General features: G+C 38.2%; 1 protein-coding gene across 5 annotated transcripts in view; it reads right to left on the reverse strand.

The window, feature by feature from the left end:
- Positions 1–19,754, reverse strand: part of uso1 (USO1 vesicle transport factor) — a 107,984-nt gene that overhangs the window by 59,457 nt on the left and 28,773 nt on the right. For all 5 annotated transcript variants that reach the window (XM_073042344.1, XM_073042347.1, XM_073042345.1 and 2 more), the window contains 5 exons: positions 16,515–16,617; positions 15,551–15,606; positions 10,302–10,422; positions 6,021–6,199; positions 1,094–1,234 (listed from right to left, as the gene is read on the reverse strand). In XM_073042344.1, coding sequence (XP_072898445.1) covers positions 1,094–1,234; positions 6,021–6,199; positions 10,302–10,422; positions 15,551–15,606; positions 16,515–16,617 — 600 coding nt within the window. The remainder of the gene's footprint in view (positions 1–1,093; positions 1,235–6,020; positions 6,200–10,301; positions 10,423–15,550; positions 15,607–16,514; positions 16,618–19,754) is intronic.

Raw genomic sequence — 19,754 nt, forward strand, 5'->3', positions numbered from 1 at the left:
ATGTTGTTAATAACAAATAGATCTAAACCATTTTATAGCAACATGCCTCATATTGTAGGTTATTTAGAAACAAAATGTGTTGTTTTACTGTTTCAACAAGTAATTTATGTAGAAATACTGCGGATTCCAGTTAATTGAGACATACTGGGGCCAGTATATTTTAGCCCAATTAAGTGGCTGGCCCACTTAGCTGAAATTTCATGGAAATAGAAAATGAAATTTTAAAAAAGACAAACCACCTTTTAACTGAGTAACAATTTATGTAGTTAAATGAAATGCAGAACAAATTAGAATACTATCAATACATCTACAGCACTACAAAACTGTGTATTAGTTACTAATAGTTATCAGAGGAATTCATGCAATATATACTGCCATGTTCTTTTGATTGCCTGTAAATAAACAAAATCAGCAGAGACCCCTAGTGCAGATAATGAACTGCCTTTGTACAAAGCTTTCAATGATTGCATCTTCCAAATCTTTATTTTCATTGCAATATTCAAGATGATTATCAATAATTTCAAATTCTTAATACTTTCTAACTTGAAGCAGTGGAATTGTTTCATTTTCACTCTTGACCGTTTTTGGCATCTCCAGGCCTGAATGCTTGAAACCACAGTTAGCATTACAGTTCCAAATTGTCTTACTGCTTCATTTCTCACCAACTACCAGTGACAAAAATCACTGCTTTTTAAACATAAATGCACATAACTGATGCTATTTAAAAACTGCTAGTTTGAAGCATGGTATGGAACCTAACGGCCACGTTAATGCATGTGACTAACGCTATTTAGAAACTGTTTAGCAACCGTCTCCTGCCCAAATTAAGTGGCATACTGTCCCAAATCAATGAAGGGAATCCCGGCTATTTACTCGATTAGTATTTGTTCTTTAAGAATTGTACCGAATAAGCAGCTGCCTCAATTAACCAATGGCCCAATTAACTGGAATCCACCAGACGAGAGAAATAAAATTAAAAGAATATCTATTATGCTGATTCAAGGTTGAAACATACTGATGTAGAGCATAAAGATGGGCATAGACCTGCAGGGCCATATGGTCTAATTCTACCATAAAATTGCATGCAACTCACCTCAGTGAGAATATCAGCAGGAACTCCTGTTGCCATTAGGATGGTGCACAATTGCTGCAGTAAGCCACACTGGAATGCTGACTTCTGACAACTGTTTGTAGCTCCAGGTGGATTCACTGGAGACACCAGCACTCTAACCAACTAAAGATTAAAACAAAAACACACAAAATCTACTCAGTTTTGCAGAACATAAAACAATTCACATCCAGAACTCTGTTTTCAACCTGTCCCATCTTGCAACCATAGAGAAAATGTGCATTGTAAATTCAGATGCAGTACATTATATACAAGTTAATGAGGTTTTAACAAGTTTGTATATCTGAATATTACTTGCCAAGCACAAGTAGTTCAAGAATTATTTTCCCTTATATGTATTACTGTGTGCATCAACTTAACTAATCAGAAAAATCTGCCACTGGAGTTGGTGGACAGCTTAAATCTTATGATGCAGCCATGTGAGACATTTGTTTGCAAAGGGTACATCTATGTATTAGCCTGGTACTGAACAGTATACTGAACATTATGTTCAACCTTGGCAAACGATTGTGTGGATGGGAAATTAATAAAGCAAATGCATATTTCAAGAATTTACAAGATTTTACTGATGTTAAAGTTAATTTAGAACTAGGCAGGACCTTACAGTCAATAGTAATAATAAACAAAGACGCCTGCCGAGGAAACTAAACCAATCAGTTTTTTGGTCAACTTCCCTTTACATCTTTGTTTAATAGATTTAAATTTGACAACTGAAGTATTATAAACTGATTTAAGGAGGAGTTACTACTGTTTTACTACTGTGTATGTATCTTAATTCACTCCAACAAGGTCAGGCTGCAACTTTAGATTTACTACTTCTGGATTCCTCAACCAACAGAAACAGTGACTTGTCACCTATTTATCCATTTACCTAATTATCCTGAAAATCAATCAAAATCAATCTCAAACTTTCTAAATTCCAGTAACTATACCAGTTCCTTACTACTTAACCCACTTCAAGACCAGGTATCATTCTATAAGCCTATATTGTACTCTCACAAATGCCAACACATCTTTCTTACAGGTTAACCAAAAACCACTCACAGTACTTCAGGTGAGGTCCAACCAAGGCTTCATATAGGTGTGGGGTAACTTGTATACCAATTCAGCATTCCAAATACCCCTTTTTAATTTTATCTGTCTATGCCCATAACACTTTAATCATTCCTGTACACAGACCAACAACTACAAAGTCTCTGCAGCTGCACTGCTTCCAAATTTTTCATCTTTTAGAAGGTGCTCTGTTCTTTTCCTTTTAGGTCCTTTTAGGTTATGTTGGAAATCATGATGCATATTCCAATTGCTCCTAGTAAAGAAGGCCAGGAAGGGTATTAGATGGCATGTGCAATAAACCAATATGATTAAACACTAATCTGAATAGCCTGGAGCAATCTCAAGTGTTCAAACTTACTTTCCTCAGTGTTTCAACCAAAACCCAAGGAACAAGACTGCAACTGAACAAAACATTATGAACAAACATCACCACTTATAAAACTCATCTCTAGCTAGGTCATAATCTGCACCAGACATATTTACAGTGCCTATAAAAAGTTCCCCCACCCCCCCCTCCCTTAGAAGTTTTCATGTTTTATTGTTTTACAACATTGAATCACAGTGGATTTAATTTGGCTTTTTTATACTGATCAACAGAAAAAGACTATTGTGTCAAACTGAAAGCAGATCTCTACAAAGTGATCTAAATTAATTACAAATATAAAACACAAATAATTGATTGCATAAGTATTCGCCCCTTTTAGTATGGCACATCAAATCATCACTGGTGCTGCCAACTGGTTTTAGAATTAGTTAAATGGAAATCACCTTGTATAGTCAAGGTGTTTCAATTGATTGTAGTAAAAATACACCTGTATCTGGAAGATCCAACTGCAGGTATCCTGGCAAAAGCTACACTATGAAGGCAAAAGAACGCACTAAGCAACTCCGCAAAAAGATTACTGAAAAGCACATTTCCAAGTAACTGAATATCCCTTGGAGTACAGTTAAGTTTATCATCCAGAAATGGAAAGAATATGGTACAAATGTAAATCTGCCTAGAGCAGGTGTCCTCAAAAACTGAGTGACCATGCAAGACGGAGAGTTGTGAGGGAGGCCACCTAGAAACCTACGAAAACTCTGGAAGTTACAAATTTCAGTGGCTGAGATGGGAGAGACTGCACATACAACTGTTGCCTGGGTGCTTCACCATTCGCAGCTTTGTGGAAGAGTGGCAAATAGAATGCCAATGTTGAAAAAAACTCACATGAAATATTGGCTAGAGTTTGCCAGAAGGCATGTGGGAGACTCTGAAGTCACCTGGAAGAAGGTTCTATGGTCTGATGAAACCAAAAATTGGGCTTTTTGGCAATCAGACTATACACTATGTTTAGCGTAAGCCAAACGCCTCACATCATCAAAAACAAACCATCCCTCCCATGAAGCATGGTGGTGGTTGCATTGTGCTATGGAGATGCTTCACTGCAACAGGCCCTGGAAGGCTTGTAGAGGTAGAGGGTAAATCAAATGCAGCAAGAGACAAGGAAATTCTGGAGGAAAACCTGATGCAGACTGCAAGAGAACTGCAACTTGGAAGAAGATTTGTTTTCCAGCAAGACAATTACACCAAATATAAAGCCAAATATTTACAGAATGGCTTAAAAACAAAGTTAATGTCCTGGAGTTGCCAAGTCCAGACCTCAATACAATTGAGAATTTGTGGTGAGACTTGAAAAGGGCTGTTCACTCACGATCCCCATGCAATGTGATAGAGCTTGAGTAATTTTGAAAAGAAGAATGGGCAAAAAATTGCGGAGTTCAGATGTGCAAAGCAGATAGAGACCTATCCACATAGACTCAAAGCTGTAATTGCTGCCAAAGATACATCTACTAAATACTGACTTGAAGGGGGTGAATACTTATGCAATCAATTATTTTGGGTTTAATAATCGTAATTAATTTAGATCACTTTGTAGAGATCTGTTTTCACTTTGATACAAAAGTGTCTTTTTCTGTTGATCATTGTCAAAAAATGCACTGTGATTCAATGTTGTAAAACAATAAAACATGAAAATTTCCAAGGCAGGTGAATACTTTTTGTAGGCGCTATATATATTTTATTTAAAGATACAGCATGGAACAGGCCCTTCTGACCCCTTGAGCTGCATCACCCAGCACCCAGCTATTTAACCTCAGCCTAATCACAAGACAAATTGCAATCACCAATTAATTTACTAACCAGTAGGTCTTTAGAATGTGGGAACACCCAGAAGAAACTCAAACACATACAGGAGGAACATACAAACTTTCTTAGACGACACTGGAATTGAACTCCTAACTGACACCCTGAGCTATAACAGCATTGCGCTACTGTGAACCTATTTATTTCTCTTGCAGTTAATAAAATATTGGCATAAAGGGTAAAACCAAGATCACTGTTGCTAGGAGGAAATAACTGACAATTTTAATTACTAATACTGGGGCTGGAAGGGGATAAAATCAACATACCATGAGAAATCTTCTGTTTGTGCATTCCAGTGATACTAAGAAACAAATCTGTTGATAATTGCAGCCACATTAAAGTAGAGCATGTCACAAAGACAAATGACTAGAAACTCTGTCTGCCGTAAGGAGGACAAGTACTTAATGCAAAGCTATGTGCCAAATTAAACAAAGATGCTCTGGGGACTACCCACCAATGACAATTGAACTGTTTCATCAAGAAGCCTCTTGCAGATCATTCTTATCAAAAATCAGTTAAGCATTATAAAGAGAATGATCAGAGACAGAAACATCAACATTACAACAAAGTTGTTTTTTAATGATATCGCATTTATTTGAAAACATTTCTATTGTATTAGTTATAACTTGTCCAAATTCACACCGTTAAAAAGTTTTATTGTGTATTAGTTGGAACATTCCAAGGACAGTCTGATTTAGGTCAGGATTTGTAAATCAGTGGAATAAAGTTTGCAAAGAATCGCAGTAATTTATTCCCTGGGGCAATGTACAAGTAAGTCCTGCGGTGTGATATGAGAACTCTGAACAGCTAAACTGGGGACAGTGTCACACAGCAGCAATAAATTCCAAAAAACCCATGAATATTTTTAATAGCATAGTACTGAGTTACTACTTAAATTCACTGGATTAGCAATGAATTGGATTTTTGACAATGTCCCGATTTATAGAAAAGTGACACAAATTAGAAGTATTAAATACAAATATTGTTAAGGAATCATGTGCCCTTGGGTGCATTAGAAGAATGAATATTCAAAACATTTGCACATTTCCATAAATATATCCCAAAATAATCTGTTTTAACATAACAGTAAATAAGCTCATCTACAATCACTGTTACAGTGGAACATTCTGAAAATTAGTTTAGGTGGATGGGTAATGTATCCAACTTTGCATACCATACCAAAGTAGATAAAAGGAAAAGGACTTTTGTTTAAAAAAATACATTGTCCCTCAAATGTCTTCTAATGAGATGCAATAACTTTGTTAAAACAGTAGTAAGGATGAGCCAAACTATTATGGTATTATCTCACAGCAAGAGCTCAATATTTAATTTCAGTTCTTTAATGACAGATTGTTGCATTTCTTTTGAAGTTAACCTTGAGCCCAACAGATATTGGATAAATGACCTCCTCAGGTTTGGCTAAAGTCAGATCTCTATCAGCTTTTTGATCAAAATGTAAATACAGGATATTTGTGCCACTCTCTTGCTGGATACCAAAGATGCTCCCAAAGTTGTTCAAACTTGAAGAGTGATGTTAATTAAAAAGCAGCTAATTGGCTCTGAAGTTGACTATGAAATGCTGGATGGTGCTAAACGTGCTGCAAAAATGTTTACTTGTACATTCTTGTTTCAGTCATCCATTCCCAGAAATAATACCTGCAGCATCAGATGAAGATTCGTCACCTTCTGTGCAGACCAACTAGAATTCTCTTCAGCAACTTCAAACCAAGGTTTCATGCGCTTAATGTATGAACCTTCCTTGAAAAAGTTCTGATTTGAACTGTTGTTCTTCATTAAGTTAAGTAGCAGTAAAAGACAATCTTCAACCACAATACCTAAAAGTCAAAACCATTTAAAATCATTACCAGAATTTTCTTGAAATAGGGCATCCAAGCATTTATGCACTTAATTTTAGAGAACGAACATGATTGTTTTAAGGGTTGTCTGATTTTTGACACAAAACTCTGCTGGGTTTTTGGTACTGCTAGTTAAATTGATGAAATTACTTGTTGCTGTTCAATTAACATTCACCAATTATTTCAGATTTTAAAAATACTGAAGTGACCAGAAAGCAAGAACAGCTATACTTCAGATTACTTGCTAGATATCATCAGATCAAATTAAATTATTTTGGAAATTATTAAAATTACAGAGTGTGCAGGAAATGTAGATTAATTTTTTTCCTCGTTATGCAAATAATATCTCAGCTTTACAATTCATGCAATCCCAATAATCAGTTTCAATGACACTGCTTATTTATTAATCATGTATGCTTAAAAAGCTACCATCACTCATTCCTTCTTCATTTCCTTCAAATAGTTACCCTGATTCTTTCAAGTCACAATATAGTATCTCAAATTTCCATGAACCTTCTGACTTACCATTGCCAACCAAGCCCAACAAAAGCCTCACTTAATATACCAACCATCTCCACAGCATCAAATTTCATTATTTCTCTTACAATTCCCAAGTTCAGCTCCATTTTGGGAATATTAATAGTAACTTTGATACAAGTGCCACCATCTATGACTATAGGACGTAGGAACAGAATTTGGCCATTTGACCCATTGAGTCTGCTCCGCTATTTCATTATGGCTGATCTATTTTCCCTCTCAGTCCCAATCTCCTACCTTCTTCTCATATCCCTTCATTCCCTCACCAATCAAGAATCTATCAACCTCTGCCTTAAATATATGCAAAAACTTGGCATCCACAGCTGCCTGTGGCAAAGAATTCCACAGATTCACTATTTTCTGGTTAAAGAAATTCCTTCTCATCTCCATTCTAAAAGGACACCCCTCTATTCTGAGGCTGTGTTCTCTAGCCTTAGACTCTCTCACCATAGGAAACATACACTCCACATCCATTCTTCAAGGTCTTTCACCACAAGTTTCAATTAGGTCAGCCCTCATTCTTCTGAATTCCAGTGAATACAGGCCCAGGGCCGTCAAATGCTCTTCATATGACAAGCCATTCAATCCTGGAATCATTTTTGTGAACCTCCTTTAAACCCTCTCCAGTGTCAGCACATCATTTCTAAGATGAGAGACCCAAAACTGCTCACAATACTCCAAGTGAGGCTTCACCAGTGCCTTATAAAGCTTCAACATTACATCCTTTATTTTCTAGTCTTCTTGAAATGAATGCTAACATCGCATTTGCCTTCCTCATCCCCAACTCAACCTGCAAATTACCGTAGATTCCGGATTTTAAGCCGCTACTTTTTTCCCACATTTTGAACAGCTTTGAACTCTGCGGCCTTTAATCCAGAGCGGCTAATACATTATTTTTTTCATGCCGCCTCGTAAACATTTTGCCTCGTAACAGTAGACCAATAAAATTGATGAGTAGTTCACAGAGGTCCAATGAAATTGTACGATAAATCAAGCGCACTTTCACAATTAAATTATTGTAAATCAGTCATTTGTACTCACCCTCATCAACATGGAAAACACTCGAAGAAAAGCATTGTGCTGCCTTTATGGCAGTTATTTAGTTTATAATATTTTCGCTTAGTAATTCATTTTCTAGTTAAAGTTAGAAGAGTTTTAACTATATTTGTTTTCTGTACTACATCGCGGGATGCTATGACGTCACACCCGGTTTCGCCGCGTCTTGTGGGATACCAGTTTGCGATAAACGGGAAGGAGGGGGTCGAGCGGCGGAGCGAAAACGCTGCTTTTAAGTTAAAGGCGATCAATAACTTTTCCTGGTAGGCTGCAGTATATATATTTTTTACCAGTCGTTAGGAGATATTGGAATGTTGTTCAGTAAAGAAGTATACGCAACGTATATTTAAAAGTAGCTGCGTTACGGGCACGGTTCGAAAAAAAGCATTTGCAATATGTATTTGTTTTTGTTACCATATGGATTTAATTAAAAGTTAAAAAATCCTCACGTGTAATATCTTTCTGTGTAAATATCTCATATTACAATGTGGGACACCTGCGGCCTAAAATCCGGTGCAGCCTAAAATCCGGTGCGGCCTTTACAAGTAAAAAATTGATTTTATTTCTAAAATTAGAGCCAGCGGTTTTTAATCAGGTGCGCTCTGTAGTCCGGAATCTACGGTAACCTTTCGGGAATCCTGCAAAAGGACTCCCAAGACCCTTTGCGACTCAGATATTCGATTTTTCTCTCCTTTTATAAAACAGTCTACCCTTTTATTGCTCCTACCAAAGAGCATGCCATACACTTCCTAACGCTGCATCAGCTATACCTTGTTCCTTCAAAACTTCTATTAGGACTTACTTCAAAAATCGATACCAAATGGTCTCAAGGAATATTTTGTCATATACTCAGTAGTCACTTTGAGCTACTGTCACCATCCTGTCAGCTTGAACCAGTCTGGCCATTCTCCTCTGACCTCTCTCGTTAACAAAGCGTTTTCACCCATAGAAATGTCATACACTGGATTTTTTTTTTGTTTTTCACACTATTCTCTCTGTAGAGACTGCTGTGCATGAAAATCCCAGGAGATCAGGAGTTTCTGAGATACTCAAACCACCGTGTATAACATTAAAAATAACTCCAAGGTTAAAGTCACTTAGTCTTCCAGACAGACAGACATACTTTATTGATCCTGAGGGAAATTGGGTTTCATTACAGTTGCACCAACCAAGAATAGAGTAGAAATATAGCAAAGTAAAACTAGAAATAATTAAATGTTAATAAGTAAATTACGCCAAGTGGAAATAAGTCCAGGACCAGCCTATTGGCTCAAAGTGTCTGACACTCCGAGGGAAGAGTTGTAAAGTTTGATGGCCACAGGCAGGAATGACTTCCTATGACGCTCAGTGTTGCATCTCGGTGGAATGAGTCTCTGGTTGAATGTACTCCTGTGCCTAACCAGTACATTATAGAGTGGATGGGAGACATTGTCCAAGATGGCATGCAACTTGGACAGCATCCTCTTTTCAGACGCCACCATCAGAGAGCCCAGTTCCACCCCCACAACATCACTGGCCTTGTGAATCCCCATTCTGATGCTTGATCTGAACAACTGAACCTCTTGACCATGTTGCATACACTTGTTTTTTTGAATTTCTACCACATGATTAGCTGATTAGATATTTGTATTTTCAAGCACATGTACAGTTTTACCTAATAAAATAGCCACTATGTGTAAAGTCTAGCTTATCCTTAACTTTTGTTTTGAAAAGCAACTTCCTTTTAAATGGATGTTAGAAAATTACAGTCACATTCTCCTTTACTCTGATGTTCTTGGGTACAAAAGATCAAATACTTGTAACACGCTTGCATTTTAGTAGATTATTTAACAACACTTACCTGAAAATCATCACTTCTACCAGCACTATTATACCTACTGTACTTGTGATGTTTTGCAATGTTACTACCAGATTATCCCAAAAATTAGCAGATGTTCTCACCTAGTGATCAATTTTTTTAAAATACATCTGAAGTTGGTAAGTTATCTGGTAATCATGTCATCCAACACTAAATGTGCAGTAACAATTGCATAAATAGTCAAAAAAAAAACTCAGCAGGTCAGGCAGCACCTGTGGAGGGAAATAGACAGTTGATGTTTGGGGTCAAGACTCTTCATCTGGTCTGAAAGATAGAAGGGAGATATTTCTTTATACTGGCAACCGTCCTGTCATTTCCTTCCACTGCCTGATCTGCTAAGTTCCAGCAGTATACTTATTGCTGCAATTTCCAGCATCTGCAGACTCTGGTACGTCTGTAAATAGTCACATTGTGAACAGCTGCATCTCCAACATCTCCTTTCCAAAAGTCAAATGAAACATTGAAATAGAAAGAAGACATTACTATTGCTATGTCTTTTAGCTGTTAACGAGATATGTTCTCGAACTTGAACATACACCAACTCACCAGTATAGTTATGTTCATTTTACAATTAAGGATTAAAAACAAAAATAATACTCATTTACTAATTGCACTAATTGCAGAAAATACCTCCGTCACTCATTCCTTCTTCAGTGATGATATCTAATAGTCGCTCAAAGGCATTTTCAAATGCAACAATCTTCTGAATGGCTGCATTGCCTTTTGTTAATTGTTGCAGTAGCAAAAGCCCCTAGAACAGAAAGAAACTTTTACTGCCTTGGCTTATTAGATTCTTCCATTATGAATTCTCTTGAAATAAGAGGCTGAAAGATGATAGTATCATTGAGTCAAAGTATATAGATTTTTCTATTTAATAAACTGTTAAATGTGTTTTACGAAAGTGTGGAATTAGTCATCAATGGCCCTCATTTAGACTTCACATTTCTGTGCAATCCCAAAATTGCAAAAAGCCTGCTGTTTCACAATGAGACTGCCCCGATCCAGAATGCTGGACAATTTCTTTCCCTACATCATCAGATTTCTGATCGGTCCATGAACACTACCTTGTTATTTGTCTTTGCACTAAACAGCCTTGTAACTTAACATTACTTTTATATCTTGAATTGTGCTGCTGCCACAAAACAACAAATTTCATGGCATATTGGATGAGTTGAAATGTATTTACTTTAATGCGAGTATTGGCGCGTGGTTAAGGCATTCATCTAGTGATCTGAAGGTTGCTAGTTCAAGCCTTGACTGAGGCTGCGTGTGTGTCCTTGAGCAAGACACTTAACCACACATTGCTCTGCGACGACACTGGTGCCAAGCTGTATGGGTCCTAATGCCCTTCCTTGGACAACATCGGTGGCGTGGAGAGGGGAGACTTGCAGCTTGGGCAACTGCCGGTCTTCCATTAAAAAAACCTTGCCCAGGCTTGCGCCCTGGAAACTTTCCAAAGGCCCAAATCCATGGTCTATTGAGACTAACGGAGGCCTACACACAACACACTTTAATGCCAGAAGAATCAGAAAGAAGGGTGATGCAAATGGAGCATGGATCAGTACATGGAACTATGACATTGTGGCCATTACAGGGACTTAACTGACATAAGAGCAGGAATGATTGCTGGACACTTGAGGTGGAATTCAGGAGTAGGAAGGGAGCAATCACCATTGGGAGCGTTCTATAGGACCCCACTAGCAACAGGAATACTGAGGATTAGACCAGTAGGCAGATTTTGAAAAAGTATAAAAATAAGAGGGCTGTTGTCATGGATGAGTTCAACTTCCCTAATGTGAACTATAGTGCAAGCAGTATAGGTAGGACAGAATTTGTTAGGTATGTCCAGCAAAGACAAGTGGATTAAAGAGGCCTTTCTGGATCTAATACTGGCAATGAACCTAGTCAGGTCCTTGAGCTTTAGTATAACCTTGGATAAGCATAAGAACAGAAAGTATATAATTGGGGCAGCACTAATTATGATGCTATTATGTAGAAACTTGGGAGCTTAAACCGGGAATGGATGTTCTCAGGGAAATATCCAGTGAAAATGTGGTGGTTGTTTAGGGAGCATTTACATAAGATTCTGGATAGGCAAGGAGAGAATGGTAAGGTGAAAGAACTATGGTTGACAAGAGAGGTGGAATATCTAGTCAAGAGGAAGAAGGAACTACAGTCGGCCCTCCTTATCCGCGAGGGATTGGTTCTGGGACCCCTCGCAGATACCAAAAATCGCACATGCTCAAGTCCCTTATTCAACCTGTCTTAATACGGTGAACCTTAGGACCCAGCGGAACCCCAGACCTTATTTAACCTGTCTCAGTGCAGTGGACGTTAGGACCCGGCGGCGCAGCTCTGAATCCGCAGTGTTTCTGTTCACGAAAATAATCACGATCACAATTGAAAATAAAGTGGAAATAATAAAGCGATCAGAAAGAGGTGAAACACCAGTCATTGGAAAAGCATTAGGCTATGTCAGTCAACGATCGGAACAATTTTAAGGGATAAAGTGAGAAAGGCCCTGCCCCAATGAAAGCCACAATTATTACTAAGCAACGTAGTGGTTTAATTATTGGGTTTTGGGAGTTGGGTTTTTGATCCTCCACATCAACCTGGTACGGTGGAGAGCGCACTCGGGAGCGGTCTGTTACTGGATTGAATTCAGGAACATACGCTCTAAGCGTTTTATATGCATAGAAAGGTAAAAGATATACTATATACTAAGACAAATGTTTGACTAACTGACAGAAAATAATATGAGATGTACCTGTTCCGACTTATTTAGTAAGAGAATTTCTGATTTTTTTATCCTGATCCACGATAACCCATGCACATCCTCCCATATACTTTAAATCATCTCTAGATTACTTATAATACCTAATACAATGTAAATGCTATGTAAAATAGTTGTTATACTGAATTGTTTAGGGAATAATGACAAGAAAAAAATGTCTGTACATGCTCGAACAACAAGTGCTGGAAGAGCACTTCCGGGTTTTCTCAATTCGCGGATAAGAAGGGACGACTGTATACTTAAGTTTTAGGAAGAAAAGATCAGAGAGAGCCTTGAAAAGTGTAAGGAAGCCAGGAAGAACAGCAGGATAACTACAGTGAGTGTAGGTTGATTGGGGATAAAACAGGAAATGTGTCTGGAGTTGGAGGAGGTAAAGGATGAATACTTCGTTTCAGTATTCACCAGTGAGAGGGACCTTGACAAATATGAGGTCAGTGTAGAATAGGTTAATTGAGGTTAAGAAAGAGGATATATTGGAACTTTTGAAAAACAGTAGGACAGATAAGTCCCTGGGGCTGGACGGGTTATACCACAGGTTACTATGGTAACCCCTCATCCTCCGCCACTCCAAAGGCCGAGTTCACTTAATCTATTCTAATATGGCATGCTCCGCAATTCATGCAACATCCTTGTAAATCTCCTCTGTACCCTTTCTATAAGTTTCCACATCCTTCCTGTAGTGAGGTGACCAGAACTGAGCACAGTACTCCATGTGGGGTCTGACCAGGGTTCTATATAGCTGTAACATTGCCGTTCGGCTCTTAAACTCACTCCCACGATTGATGAAGCCCATTGCAACATATGCCTTCTTAACCACAGTCAACCTGCGCAGCAGCTTTTAGGGTCCTATGGACTACACTGCCAAGAGTCTTACAATTAACACTATATTCTGCCATCATACTTGGCCTACCAAAATGAACCACTTCACACTTATTTGGGTTGAACTCCATTTGCCACTTCTCAGCCCAGTTTTGCATCCTATCGATGTCCCGCTGTAACCTCTGACAGCCCTCCACACCATCCACAACACCCCCAACCTTTGTGTCATCAGTGAATTTACTAACCCATCCCTCCACTTCCTCATCCAGGTCATTTATAAAAATCATGAAGCAAAAGGGTCCCAGAACAGATCCCTGAGGCACACCACTGGTCACCGACCTTCATGCAGAATATGACCTGTCTGCAAACATTCTCTGCCTTCTGTGGGCAAGCCAAATTCTGGATCCCCTTGGATCCCACGCCTCCTTACTTTCTCAATAAGCCTTGCATGGGGTACCTTATTAAATGCTTTGCTGAAATCCATGCACACTACATCTGCTGCTCTACCTTCAGCAATGTGTTTAGTCACATCATCAAAAAATTCAATCAGGCTCGTAAGGCATGACCTGTCTTTGACAAAGCCATGCTAACTATTCCTAATCATATTATACCTCTCCAAATGTTTATAAATCCTGCCTCTCGGGACCTTTTCCATCAACTTACCAACCACTGAGGTAAGACTCACTGGTCTATAATTTCCTGAGCTATCTCTACTCCCTTTCTTGAATAAGGGAACAACATCTGCAACCCTCCAATCCTCCGAAACCTCTCCTGTCCTCATTGATGATGCAAAGATCATTGCCAGAAGCTCAGCAATCTCCTCCCTCGCCTGCCACAGTGGCCTGGGGTACATCTCGTCCGGTCCCAGAGAATTCTACAACTTGATGCTTTCCAAAAGCTCCAGCACATCTTCTTTCTTATTGTCTAAATGCTCAAGCTTTTTGAGCATATTGACAACCAGAACTGAACACATTTGAAGTAATGTGTTCAGTTCTGGTTGCCTCATTATAGGAAGGATGTGAAAACTTTAGAGAAGGTGCAGAGGAGATTTACTAAAATGTTGCCTGGATTAGAGATCATGTCTTATTAGGAAAAGCTCAGTAAACTATGACTTTTCTCTTTGAACAAAAGAGGATGAGACATGACTTAATAGACATGTAAGATGATAAAAGGTATAGAGTGGACCGCCGACACCTTTTTCCCCAAAGTGCCAAAGACTAATACAAAGAGCAAATGTTCATGTTTGTGGAAAACATGGTAGGGTGGGGGGGGGGGGGGATATTTAAGAGATTCTTAGACAAGTACGTGGTTGAAAGAAAAATGGATGGCTGTGTGGAAGATTGTTAAATTTATCTTGGAGTAGGTTAAAAGGTCTGTTCAACATTGTGGGCCAAAGAGCCTGTACTGTACTGTATCAGTGATAATGAACCTAATTCTGATCGTTTGACATATCCTGTTCCCTTATACAAAGATAAACTAGAACATGAGAAAATGGGAGTAGGCCATCTGGGCCCTCAAATCTGCCTTACTATTCTATATGATAATAGCTGATCTATGTTAACAACCACTTGTCTTCTGTGCCAATTCCCTTTAACACTTAATTCCTCAATCTTTCATATATTCAAACATCTGTACCTTAACTAATGATCCTGTCTCCACCACCCTCAGGGCTAGTGAAATCCACAAACCTCAGTAACAAAATAAGAGTCTGGACATGTAAAACTCTGTTCCCTTCTTCAAGACTCTCCCACTGAAGGAAATGCCTCAACATCTACCCTATCAAGCTCCCTTAAAATCTTCTACATTTGCCTTTCATTTTTCAAAACTTCAAGGAATAGAAACTCATGATATTCATGACAGAAACTTGTGTCTCTTATAATTGGACATCCCTGTCACCCCTGGATTTAACCTGCTGAACCTCCTCTGGTTTACTTCAAATGCTACTATACCCTTTAAGGTAAGGTGACCAAACCTATTTGTGGTATTTCAGGTGTGGCCTCACCAGAACCCTGCTCTACTGTAACAAACCTCCTTATTCTTAAACCCCAACCTTTTGCAACTAACTAATCAAGACCCACAGGAACGATTGAGCAGAAATGTACAATAGCTCAAGTTTGCTTACCATCTGTTTTCTCATACACCCCCATTACCTCAAATGATTATACTTAATACAAGTCTTCTAGAAATGGAAAAGTTATCCCAAACCATTCGCCAATGGATCACGTTTTGTTAATTCATTATTAGTTCAATAAGAGCATGTACTTACATCATTGCGAATCACTTCCCTGGAGTCTGCAAGCAAATCCATCATCCTGGATACTCCTGTACAATTAAAAGTTAAATGTAAACATTTCTTGTATGATCAAGATTTCTAAGCTGCAGGAAACATCTTTATTGTAATGCAATAACTTTTGCTTTTAATTTTATCATTCCAATGCTTCTGGATCACCATCAATCCCTGCCAGATCTATGTTGTTAGTAATCTTAGAAATAACACAATGGTTTCCTCCTCCAAACCACTGATGCATATTATGAATAGTTGGACCATAAGCACTGATCCCTGCCAATCACTATAAAAATAATACATTTATTCCCAGTTTTCTATCCATGCCACTATGGTGACTCAATCCTATGTGCTTTAATTTTGTTCATTAATTTTTTTGAGATTTCAAAGGCCTTCAAAAATCCTAATGTATGAAATCCAAATTCTCCTTTATATATTTTCTAATTAAATCTTCAAACTTTCCAGTTATCAGAATCTATTCCCTTTTCATAAAAGGACAGTCCTTTGTCTAATCCAATTGATATTTCCTAAGCACTTTGTTATCTACCTTTTTCAGAGACGTCATGTTCTAAATGACAAAAATAAATTCTGCACTTTTTCTTCAATATTTCTGAATCTTTGAGAACCAAAAGAGTCAAGCCCTACTGTGATTAAAAGAATCTTTTCAAAACATGCTTGTGCTCAAGCTAAACATGTTAAGAGAGAGTAATTGGGATTTCGGCCTTCTATGCTTGTCGCAGAGATTAGGTGTGGAGTATTGCAACTTTTAAAAGTTAACTTCAATGTTTTAGGTCAATGATTTCACAATACCCAGTTCTGATGAAGGGTCATTAACCTGAAGCAAGGTACTTCTCTCTTCAAAAATGCTACCTGGCCTGCTGAACACTTCTAGTGAATGTCATTTATTGTTAATCTTACGCACTATCAGAATAAATCACTTTCTTACCCATTGGACTGACAAGAATGATTTGCTGAACTTGTGATCCGAGATTTTTTAAAAGAGCAGTTAGGAGTTTCACAGCTGGCCAACGCACGTGAAAATCAAACTCCTGCAAGGAAAGGATAGTTTTTACAGGACAAAATGTGCAAATATCATGTGATCAATGGCAAAGCACACAGTGTTAAGAAGCCAAATTAAGTGTTGAGCAGACACAAGTTGCTTTAGTGGCATAATAACAAAATGCCAAAGACAACAATCACATCTGGTAGATGTTCAAGAGGAGCTGCAGGGACAGGTGGAAGGGAAGTGGCAAAGAAAGGAAAGTAAAGGAAAAGGACAATAACAGCTAATGAATTGAGGAGGAGGAGGAGAAGGGAAAAATTAAATGCACCTTGAGTTCACAGTACAACCAACTTCATTTTCCTGTATATTTTACAAATGGACAGTAAGCCAAGGTTTAATTTTGTTCAAGTAAATACTCATTATTTTCTATGGATATGTGACACTGATAGTCTCTATTGTACATCTTTAATCAGCTGTTACAATCAGAAACATACAAATAATTCATCTGAAAAATTTCTTCCTACACAGATGCTGCCTGACCTGTGTAACACATGCATGTTGTTTTTACATTAGATTTTCAGCATCTACAGTGTTGTTTTCAATTTTCACTAGAAGCTTAACATCAGCCCCAAAGACTAAACAGAGGTGGTCACCCAATCAGCATCTGATTTCACCAATACAGAAGAAACCACATCATAAGCACTGAATGTAGTAGAGTGGAAGTGCAAGTGAATTACTACTTCATTTGGACAAACCACTTGGGTTTCTGGAAAGTGGGAACAGGTAAAAGAGAAGGTGAATCTCCTGTAATTTTCTCTGCAAGAAGAGAAGTGGTTGTTGGAGATGGAAGAGTGAATCTTGGTTGGATCTCCAAGAAAATGAAGAGTCTTCAGACAAACCCAGTGTAGGATGGAAATTGAAAAGAATCTTCTTCCTTGAACGGAGACATAGCCACACCCTGCTGAATTTGTTCTTACATTAGAAACTTTTTCAAAGTCACTCACTCTCTGTATGTCAAAGGTTTAAGAACTCACATTGATCCAACCTATGTATATCTTTGTAGGCTACAAGAAATAGTCCTTGCTCAGTCCTAATGCAGCACTCCTACCTAAACTCTGTTTTCAATACATGGACATAAATATTAGCATCTCTTACTCAATTCGCAAAGAACTCAAAATGCTATTACTTTTGCTATTAATTTCCAACCTGTGCTCATTTTAACATTGTCCATATCAGATTCTTCTCTTCAATTTCTTGGCCTATCTCCATCTTAGAGTATAGGTTAGTCAACAATATCCACTGCAAGCAGTTATCTTGACTACACATATTCCATCTTAGTTCCTGCATGATTCCATTTAATTTGTATCAGACCTGTACATGTGTCAACTCTTTCTATAGGTGTACCTCTGGTTTGTTAGTCATGGCCACATGGCACAGGAAAAAGGACCTTTCACCCAACTTGTCCAAACTAAGAAGCCCAACTATACTATTCCTATTTCATGCAATTGGCCCTTATTCCTCTATTCCTTTCCTGTCCATATACCTGTCTAAGTGCTTTTAAAATGTCATTAATGTACCCATCTCTACACCTGCTTTGGCAGCTTTTTGAAATGACCGTCATCTGTGTGAAAAAATTCCTCATCAGGACTCCTCTCTGAAAACTTTTGTAGGTCTTCTTTTTCTAGCCTCTCCTGCCCTTTAAAAAGAATGTGACCATTGACCATATCTAAGCCCCTCCATTTTATAACTCTCTACAAGGTCATACTTCAGCCACCTGTGCTCCTGTAAGATCAAAGATTAAAATAAATTAATCATAAATTAATCAAAATAAATATGTCACTCTGAGATTCATTTTTTGTGAGAATTCACAGTAGATACAAAGAAACACAATAGAATCAATGGAAAACTACAAAGACAGATAAACAATCAATGCAGAAAAGACAAACTGTGCAAATACAAAAGAAATAAATAAATAAATAAATAATACAGCATGAGTTGTGGAGTCCTCAAAAGTAAGCCCATAGGTTATGGAATCAATTCAGTGTTGAGGTGAGTGAAGTTGTCCACACTGGTTCAGGAGCCCAATAGTTGAATTGTAAAATGTCCTTGAACTTGATGGTGTGGTATCTAAGGCTCCTGTACCTCCTTTTGGCTGGTAGCAGCAAGAAGAGAGCAGGGCCTAGAGAACGATCCCAGCCTACTCAATCACTCTCATAACTGAAGTTCTTTTTTCCAAGCATCATCTTGTATGCTCACTACTGCTACTCAATACCCACCTATGAAGGCAAGCAAACTAAGTGTCTTCTTTATGACCTTATCCACCCTTGTCACCATTTTCAGTCCAAGGTATCTCATACATCACAATCTTTTAGGGTCCTGCCATTTCATCTGCATGTACAGCCATTATTAAACAACCCTAAATATATTAGTTTACACTGGAGCTAAATTCTATCAGCCAAACACTGTGTCAAACTATGGCCTATGCCCCTCCGTGTCCAAAGGCAACGATCCCACACAATCTAATGTACATCTCCAGCAATCTTCATGTCATCAGTAAACGCGCTTATCAGCCCATACATGTTTTCATCCAAGTCATTTAATTACATGGCAACCAACCAAGCTCCCAGCACTGATCCCTGCAGTACAATACAGGTTACAGACTTCCCTATCAGAAAAACAACCCTCCATCACAATCTTCAACCTCCTATCACCAAGGCAATTTTGGACTGCCAAAACATCGTGAATACACCAATCTTATGAACCAGCCTGCCATTTAAGTCATCATTTTCCCTTGGCCATGGCTCCTTTCAGCCACTTTCAAGGCAAGGCAACTTTCAGCCACATCTTCCATGTCCATGTGTCCCCATCCCCACAGCTCATGCCTCCACACTAAATGGATCATGCAGATTTTTAAATTTCTGATTTTAAGCTTAGAACAATAATGCATACTTTCAATTGAGCTTTCCACCATTCTTCTTACTCCCTTCATCACCACACCACGAAACATATGAAGTTTATTTTCATTAGCTACTGTGGCCATTACATGCATAGCAGCAAGTTACATTCCATGCCAGCAAAGAGTGTCCAACTAACAGGGAAAACTTTGATCTCCTTGCTTTTTTCAACTGTACAATATTGAAAAATTATGCAATTTTCAGACTTAGTTTTTTTAACTTCACATAA

Source organism: Hemitrygon akajei, chromosome 4 (genome assembly GCF_048418815.1).
Source record: "Hemitrygon akajei chromosome 4, sHemAka1.3, whole genome shotgun sequence".
NCBI lineage: Eukaryota > Metazoa > Chordata > Chondrichthyes > Myliobatiformes > Dasyatidae > Hemitrygon > Hemitrygon akajei.